At 47.3% G+C, this 9,468-nt stretch overlaps 1 protein-coding gene across 6 annotated transcripts in view; it reads left to right on the plus strand.

Annotated features, from left to right (window-relative positions):
* Positions 1-8,076, plus strand: part of LOC108004221 (LHFPL tetraspan subfamily member 6 protein) — a 31,538-nt gene extending 23,462 nt beyond the window's left edge. For 4 of the 6 annotated variants that reach the window (XM_062071675.1, XM_062071676.1, XM_062071673.1 and 1 more), the window contains exons 3-6: positions 2,346-2,464; positions 3,705-3,880; positions 4,615-4,713; positions 4,954-8,076. In XM_062071675.1, coding sequence (XP_061927659.1) covers positions 2,346-2,464; positions 3,705-3,880; positions 4,615-4,713; positions 4,954-5,087 — 528 coding nt within the window. In that variant the 3' untranslated portion in view covers positions 5,088-8,076. The remainder of the gene's footprint in view (positions 1-2,345; positions 2,465-3,704; positions 3,881-4,614; positions 4,714-4,953) is intronic. The other 2 variants (XM_062071679.1, XM_062071678.1) reach the window with 1 other exon arrangement.
* The last annotated feature ends 1,392 nt before the right edge of the window (positions 8,077-9,468 follow it).

The following is a 9,468-nucleotide window of genomic DNA, read 5'->3' on the forward strand; positions in this document are numbered from 1 at the left end:
ATACCTGCCGCCCGGAAATGGATTTTTCCTCTCGCTCGAACGATCCAACGATTAAATCATCACATTCGAAAGAAATACGCGGGTGATGAGGATGAAAGAGCCAGCCGGGGAGGAAGATGCACGGCAACTTTCTCGATATTACGATTAAATAGCGAACGACTTTTCGAGTTTCCCGACCGCGGCCCGAACAGAAACGACGAAACTTGGATGGAAACACGCGAAATTCAAGACTTCTCTCCTCGAACCTCGTTAACCTCCCCTCCCCTCGTTCTCGGCAAACGGTTCGCTAATTCTCTTCATTAACTGTTGATTTTCCCCGTGTAATTAAGCGTGATCCGATTACTCGGCGACCGATATACTCCTCCCCCTCCCCTCGTATTTCGAACGACTAACTGCTATTCGATCTCCTCCCTCCCCTCCCTCTCTTTGTGCCGAAACCGCGCTCATCAGCGGTGGCGGTGGTAAATTCCATTTTCGAATCCCAACAATTTTCGTTCCGTCCAATGTAAATCGTCTTGGATCTCCCTCCCCCATCCATCGAATATCGCGCGTGTCAACGGAACGCGTTTCGAAATAGGCCAATTACGAACGGAATCGAACGAACCAACGAGCGAAGGAGTTTCGAGAAGTCTCGCTCTCCAACTCGTTCTCGCGTGCACGCGTCGCCCACTCCCGTTTTCGGGATAACGAGACGACGAGTTTGGAAAAAGTTTTGGTCATCCAGCCAGGCGAAACGAACTGCCTTCGTTACCGGAGGATAGAGAGAGAGGGAGAAAGAGAAAGAGAGAGCGACACGAGGCAACTTCGAAACTCGTAGGAATAGGTCGGTGCTACCTGGCCAATGGCAGCTTCTCTCTCCCCTCTCCTTCTCGGTCAAATTAGATCGTAAACCAACTCGCAATCTCCAACCTCTCCGGTGGAGAGGGCTCGCGACGACCGCCCGACGTCATCGACGCGGTGGATCTCCCCGCGATCGCGAACCTCCACTTAACCCGGCTAAAGAGAAACGGAGGGAACGATGCTTGTTTCGTAAATTGGGCTCGAGTGTTCTCTCTCTATTCCTCTCTCTCTCTCTCTCTCTCTTCCCCTGAAAAAGGAATCGAGGGGAAATTCTTTCTTCTCTCGTCCGAGGGGAAAGAAAGAAACTTGCTCGTGGAAAGAACTCGTCTTCTTTAACGCTTCTCTTTCCCCTCCTTTCCTATTATTGCGTACGTGGATAGTTTCGACGGAATTAAATTTACCGATCCGCGAGTATTTATCTTTTTTTCCCCTTTCCTTTTTCTTCTTCGCATACCAGTCTCGATTCTTCTAAAAAAGACGAATAAAGGAATCATGACAAACTGGTTGGTTAAATTAGCGGCAAGGCTGGTGATTAAACCGACAGGGGAAACGGGCGTAAAAACAGTCGATGAATAATTTCGACGTCGCGGCATCCGTGCACGAGTGAGTGTCCCTTCGAAACATGTATATATACATATATATATATATATATGTATATATGTACATAGGCGCACACACACACATGTATATCCCTTGTGGAGCAGCGAAACGCAGAAGGGGGCTCTAAATGGCTTTGAAAATACTCGAGTAGCGGGATGAATAAATGCATAAGTGAATTTACATTTGCCTTCCTGCGCTCGCTTCTTCGCTCGCGTAGAGAAGCACCTCTACGTGTTCGGTCCGAGGGAAGAAGCAGTCGGATCCGTTCGTTTAAGGAGAAATCTCCTCTCGTCCCTCCCCCTTCCCCTTCTCTTGCGAAAAAACAATCTCTACGAGCGGCGATCGTTACGACCACCTTTTCCTACTTTCGCGCTGGGATTAATTAAGGATTTTTCTCTCTCTCTCTCTCTCTCTCTTTTTCACATCCCAAGAAATTGCCGGGGAATGCAAGAGGATGATTTACGGGAGGAAGAATTTCGCTTCTTACTCGAGACCCGATTCTTACCACCAGACCCATCGAATTTGCCTCGGTGTCTCGGCCAAGAATAATACACCGGGAAATCCTGTCCGACTTTTACCCGCTTTATTCCACCGAAACGAAACGAAACGAGGCGAGGCGAAGCGTTTTACGATCGGCCTCGCGATCGCAAGAAACGTGGAACGTTCGGTAAAACTTAATCTCCCAAGAAGAAACTACTTGGCACCGGGTCAACGATTTTGCTTCCGAGTCAAGGGTTCCAGAGATACGAAACACCGTCCCCTCTTCCCCCCCTACGTATAAAGAAACGTCCGTTCAACGCGCGTATGGAAACCGTTTTTCGAAAATATCTCAATTCTCGAGAATTCTTCCCTCGAAACACCACCGTCGGACTACTTGGTCGATGCGCGTGCTTTCCTGATTTCAGGGACGACTACTGGGAAAGGCGGACGCGTATTTTGGTTCCTTTCGACGGTGCAACTATCCACGGATAAGGGCGGCGAACACCGCTCCCGAAATAGTTTACGAGTGCGCCAGATACTCCAGGTACGTATTCAAATTTTTCGCACGAGATCTCGCAAACTTCAAGAACAAGTCGTCGCTGTCCTCGAGGCTTTTTTTCGAGCCGAAATACGAGGAAAACTTCCTTTATTAAACCGCTTTATTAATCGAGCTAATAAAAAAATTCGTCCTCGCTCGGCCAACGGTTTCTCACTCTAGGCGCGTTTGCCTATTCTTCGCATTGATCGTGCAACGCTGCGATTGAAAACATAATTCCCCCGGCAGATACGTAACGCTGCCCTGTATTTCGGGACGAATTTATCCCGAACCAATAGGTCGCCGTCGTTACACCGTCGATGCTGGAAATTTTTTTCCAACGTCCTTTCGTTGTTTTTTTTTTTTTTTTCACAATTGCATCAATCGTACAACGGCGTAGAAAAAAAAAAAAGGAAAAAAGCTAATTACAGATCGCTGCCATTTCAGCACGGATTACTTTCCGTTTATCCGATCGGAGATTGAATGGCATCAAATGGTGAATCGCGCTAGTTTTTTCGAAACTATGTGTATATCGAGATGGATGAAAGGGAAAGAGAGAGAGAAAGAGAGAGTGAGATTGCGATTCGAGCGAGATATCTGCGTCCGAGGTTGAAATTTCGAATCCAAACTCGTTAATTAAATGTAGCGAGAAGGGGGGGGGGGATGAGAGGAGGGGAGGAGGAAAAAGTTGGTCCGGTTTCGCGTTCTGACGCGTTTTTTCACGCGGTGTTTACATTTTATCGGAAAAGCTTCCCGTTTCAACCCCCCCCCCCATCCTCCCCTCGGTTTCAATTCAATCGGAATATCCGCCGCACCACGTTCAACCGGCATTAACGGGGACGACCTTAATGCAATCGTACGTACATCCGGTGTATTTGTGGCACGATATGGGAGGGCTTTCGATTTCGGGCGGAGTTTCACAGATTTTTTTTAAGGGAAATCCTTTATCGTTCATATTTAATTACCAATAATTCGAAGCTACGCGATCGAAAAAAATTATCACCGATTGGTGAAAATCCGGCGATCGACGATCCCAATTAAGCGGAGGAGGGGAGGGATGAAGAGGGACGAGAGGGGGGGGGGGCGGTAACTCCAGCGATTCAGTTTTAGCTTTAAATCAAAGTTACGCCCGGCGGTGCTCGGCCCGTTAATTTACAACGCGAAATTCAATTTTCTCGGAATTTTGTCAACAATACAGTTTAACGAGAATGCGGTGGTGCGCTACAATAGAGGCGACATTTGATTTTAGCTTCTGGGACATTCCGAGCGGTTGGTGGCAGGCGAGCACGGTCACCATGGGGATCGGGGTCGCGATCGCGGTGATCGGCGCCCTCACCCTGCTCGCGGCCGCCTCCACCTTCCTCCCGCACATCCTCAAAACTCCGAGGCACACCAGGGTGCTCGGCTCTCTCCAGTTGCTCGCCGGTAAGTACGATTTAATCTATCTCGCCCCCTCCAAGCATCGAACGGAGGACGAGTTTACGGCAACCGAGGGATTTCTCCCTGACGCCTGTAACCAAATATCACCGTGTTGGAAGAAACGAAAGGGAGAAACGACGTGAGGCAATAATCGTAGATCCAGAGACGTCTACGTTCTTTGCCTCTACGGAAAAAAGAGAACGCGTGGCAACGCCCTCGTAATGGATCTCGTAATAATATGTAGATATACGGTGTATATATATATATATATGGTTTTACAATCGACGTCTCGATAATATACGAGATACGTTTAAACGGAGGATCCTCGAGATCTCCTCCGCCTGATCGAGAGAGAGAGAGAGATGCGATAATATTTTATCGTTGCGTTGCGTTTTCAAAGTTTCGAGGAGAAACTCCGTGGATAAACGAAGAGAAAGAGGAGAACGTTAATAGAGGAAACCGTCTACCGTTTGAAGCAGAAGGGGAGAAAGTAAGACGGCGACGTCTCGTGCAAACAGTCGGACAAACGGATATTACTCGAATATCGTTCTTCCTCGAAACGTTGACGCGTTCCATTTTCTCTCTCGCGCGCCATTCCAATACTCATATCTCGAGTCTTGTCGTTCTCGATCTCGCGCCGATATTCACGTCGAAAAAAGGAAAAGGAAGAAAAATGTTTAGAGAGGAGAATAATTCCGATCCAATTCGTCAACCGTTCCATTCCCATTTTCTCGTTACAGCAGCGATGATATGCGGCGGTCTGGTCATGTATCCGATAGGATGGGACAACAGGGAAGTGCGGGAGTCTTGCGGGAAGGGTGCTAACGTGTACAATCTCGGTGAGTATATTCCCTTTCCGCCACGCAAAATCGTTCACTTCGTTACGCGCGTTTCACTTTATGTACTTCCTTACCGACGCGGTATGGAAAAGGAAAGTTAGTTTCTTTTACAAAGCACTTTCGAATTTTCTGTCGTGATTCGAACGAGTCTTCCAAGAAAAAGAGAAAAAGAAGAAGAGGAAGAAAAAAATGAGATGTTTGGGGGAAGAAAATGGCGAGAATACGATGCATCTGTTGCAGGAAAGTGTTCCGTTTCATGGTCGAGCTATCTGCTGGTAGGCTCGGTGGCGCTGTTGATGCTATGCTTCGGGCTGAGCTTCTGCGCTGCGCGACACAAGCCGTCCAACCCGCACACCGATCCTCTGCGCATTTGACAATCGAGATACTCTCAATCGATTCACGCCTATGCCTCGCCGAAGACGACCACCCTCTCCTTCGTCACGGTCTGTTGAGCCGTGAGGAGGGCGAGGAGAAGGAGAAGGAGAGAAGCAGCAACAGGAGGAGAAGCATCGAGAAGCGTCTCATCCGGGTACGAGCACACCGCGCACACGTCACGCGACAAACCACACACGTCGCACGAGCCACGCGTCACGCGTCACGCACGCTTCCCACCCGACTACCCGATCGTTTTACCTTATCTAAGAACGAAACTTTGCTCCTTCCACTCGTGCGCACAGCGTTGCCACGTTTCCACCATGTTTTTTCGCGACCAACTTCTCCACGGTTCTACGAGGAGAGGGGATACGCGGAATATGTGGGCGAATAGCGTAAAGCGTTGAAAACCGTGCGAGATTCTCGATCGAGCGTTCGATCCAAACGATTTTCATTTCCCTTCCGATTCCTCGATTATTCTTTTTTTTCCACGTGACGGTAACTAAAGAGTCTTCTCGATACGCTTTCGAAACTTCTGCTCGAGAGAGAGAGAGAGAGAGAAAGAGAACAAAAAGAGAAACGTTTGGAACAGCAAATGTTTCGGACAGGTAACGACGTACAACAGAGTTCGTTAGCCGCAAACTTCTCTCTCTGTGATCTTTGCGACTCTAGAAACTAGCATCTCGTCGTTTCGGTACTTCTCTTTGACTCCCTCCTCCCTTCACCCCGCGCCTTTGCTCGAAAGACTTTGCTAAAAACTTTCTCTCGTTCGTGGTTCGGAAAGCGCGTATACGTATAAAGAATTTCAAAGATTTCGTTCAAAGCGACGAAACGTTTAAAAAGCCACGTCGATTTTTCTCCTCCCTCTAATTTGCACACGAGGCGCGCAAAAAATGGAGAGAAAGGGGAGGGATTTTTCTCGCGAAAAATGCGGATTGTCGGATTATTACGTCGAGCGATCGATCGAAGATCGAACCCCCGCGTTACGGGATTTCTTGGAGAAAACAACGGAATCCATTATGAAGAAAATATGCCCCTTCTTGCTCCTTTCTTCCTTCCTTTTTTTCTTTCGCGCAATTGTTGTTATTAAACCGAGAACGATTCCTCGAGGGAGAAGCGGCTTAAACGAATGGTAATTTAAATGGTAATCGCGCCAAGTTGGATTTAAAACTCGCGCGTTTGCAACGTTGTCGTTCCAACACCGCGATGAAAATTATTACGCGCCTCCCCTTCTTCTTTCTACTAGCGAGAATATGTTCTTCGAACTAGATCGAGGCGAGAATCCCAATTTTTTTTTTTTAAATCTGATCGATCTCCCTGGAAACAAGGAGGGCGAGGATCGATTTCGAGGCATCGGATTTCCGCGAGCAGGAAGCGCGACTGGTTTGGTATCGGTGTAAAGCCACCACCGATGGAGTTCCATTAAGGGAGGAACGAGCGCGACTTTGCTTCCTTTTCCATCCTTTTCGATGGCCCTGGAGAGAGAGAGGGGGGAAATAGCCCCGAATATCCCGGGGCGAGTGGTTATCGACGAAAGTCGGGATGAAACAAAGTTGGAAAACTCGTTCGCTCGCGACCCATCCCCCCCCTCGAGTCCTTCTTTCTCTTCGACCTGTTGCCAGAATTCCTTGCTTTCGAGCAAGGTCGCGAAATAGGATATTCCCGATCCACCGTTTTTTTCCCATCCAGCGAGATGCACGCAATTTGCAAATACTTCTCCTCGCCACAAACGATCGAATTCGACTTCCTGACTTTCGTGAGAAAGAGAGAGAGAGAGATTGTGTGCCGAAAGAATTCTCGTTCCGCTTCAACGAATTAATTAAATCAATTAAAACGAGCTTTATATCTGCAATTTTTGATGGGCGAAATGTACATGTGAAAGGAACAAGTTATTCAAGACGATCGAGAGGAATCTCAAAATTATGTCGGCAAAATTTGAGAATGACTCACCGGTTTATGCGCTATTGATAGATTGCAAAAGTATTCGAACGTTGGTATTAAGTGTTTTTACGTTCAGAGCTATCGTTTCATCGATAATAAAAGTGTGAAAGAGAATGAAGAAAGGAAATGGAATAGCGAGATAGGAAAAATTGTAGATCCACGTTACATCATAAGAGAAACAAAAAACTAAAGGGACGAATAAAGCTGTATATAGGCCGGAGAGCTAAAGATGGACCGATGTCCAATTAGACGGTCGGATCGATGGAGAAAAGCGGATAGCGATTACGTAACTTTAAGCGAAAGGTGGAAGAGAAGGAGGAGGATTCGAAAATCAGGATCAGCCGACAGCGAGATCGTTTTCGTAAACTCTTTGACAGGGTACTCGGGGGAGGAGGAGGAGGTAAATTCGAATCGCGACGGTTTTGTAACCGGTAACTCCCCTTTGCTCCTTATTTGCATGTAAATTGCCGGCCGTACGACGACACGACGGGAACACGACGGAGAAAAATATAAAGGAGGAACGGCACTCTCTCTTTCTCTCTCTGTTCGCTTGTTATTCACCCGATCGAACATCGAAGAATTCGTTAGATTGGGTGAAAAAAAAGAAAGAGACGCGCGAATAATGCGTCACGGAGTCGTAGCAGAAACGGAGCCGTCATCGACGCGTAAATTTAGCGTTGTATTTTTCTATTTTTCTTCTCTTTCTGTCTCCCTCCCTGTCCCCTTCTTCCGCTCGAATCGAGAATCAATCGCGCGGAAACTGGACGTTTCGAAGAGTCGGCGGTGCCGTTATCCACGATGGAAATCGTACACACACGCGCACGTATACGCGCGCACGGTCGGATCGCCGTCTCTCTTTTCCTTAAGGGAGAGGGAGGGGAGGGGGCGGGTGAATTCCGATCCATCCGAAGGAACACCACTCGCATAGAGCAAGTTTACTCGTTGTACATATTATACATATTATACGGTACAGTAACGAAATGAATATTCGGTATGGGGTAAATGTTGCATCGCATTATTATATTTTATAATAAAATTGAAATAAACCAACGGTGCCTGGCATTGTTCTTTTCACCTCCCACCCAAGAGATCGATCGATAAGCAGCTGTGCATCATCGTTCCGCATGGATTCCAACGGTCAATCGCCGGCGCTGGAAGATCGAATCGAGACAATTGGCAACAACGCGAGATGGCTGCTCGTTGGAAACAAAAGAGCGAAATTAATCGGTCGAGGTGTCGTATGTCGAACGAGTGAATTTTTCGGCGAGAACCATTACTTTGTCCGAGCCATTGTCCTCGAAATTGGACGGGAAGAGTTTTTATCGATCGAGAGCGACTGTTGTTTGGATCATTCTCTCTCTCTCTCTTCTTTTTTGTTTTTTGTTTTACTCCCGATTTAATTGGAATCCCGTTCTTCGCTTCGTTCGCTCGTTCAATCGGCGCGAATCGGTGGTAAACACGGTGGACAAACACCGGCGAGACCGAGTTTTGTAAATCGTTAAATCGAGCGATACGCACGATCCGAGAATCCTCGATCCGAGAAAAAGACGAAGGAATAACGCGACCGAGAAGAATGGCGATCGTTCCTCGTTTAACGGGGGAGGTTGGAGGAATCGAAGGAGACGGGAAGACGGGAGAATGGGGAGGACTCTTGCTCGAGTTTGCAGGGAAAAAGGCTCTCCTTCGTCGAGACTACTTCGCTCCCTTTGCGAATACTTCGACACTCGTCGAGTATCCTTCGAGGAGTACGTCTTTTTTGTCCCGAGTCGATTCGCTCCCGTATTTACGATTCTTCTTCTCGACCACTTCTTCTCGTTGCTTCGTATTTCTTCCCGTCGCCGGTTTAAAACCCGCCTTGTGGATCGATCGCCACGGCCGTGGTTGTCCCGTTGAATAAACAAGTAATCCTTGGACGATCGAGCGATCGTCCCGTCTCGCGAACCTGGTGGATAATTAACGTGGGAAGGCGATTGTGGTGCGGTGAATTTCGAGTGAGGTGAGAAGATATCGAGAGGCGATGAATTTCTCGTGTCGTGTCGAGAACGACGAAAGAACGTGCGATAATACGTGAGAAAAATTGATGGCGCGATAAGAAACAGCAAGGATGGATTTTTCCTTCCATCGATCGATATATATATATATATATATTAGCTGTGCAAATAAATTCTTTCCCCTTTTTTTCTAAATTAAAAATTTTATTACGTAAATCAGGTATAAGATTACCCAATTGTTTCAATCGAATGATATCGCTTATTTCCGGTGACTCCAAATCTTTCTTGTCAATTCTTCTCGCGTCCGAGTCGGATCTTTGTCGAGAGATTCTTCTAACTCACTGTCGAACTTTCTCGATGCATTTGAATGATCGCCGTCTCCCAAATTAAAATTTCCGCTTCTAAATCTTTGTTACGATTTTTCGCACGGCGTTCTCTCTCAATGTCGCAC

This window comes from Apis cerana, linkage group LG2, assembly GCF_029169275.1.
Source record: "Apis cerana isolate GH-2021 linkage group LG2, AcerK_1.0, whole genome shotgun sequence".
In the NCBI taxonomy this organism is placed as follows: Eukaryota; Metazoa; Arthropoda; class Insecta; order Hymenoptera; family Apidae; genus Apis; species Apis cerana.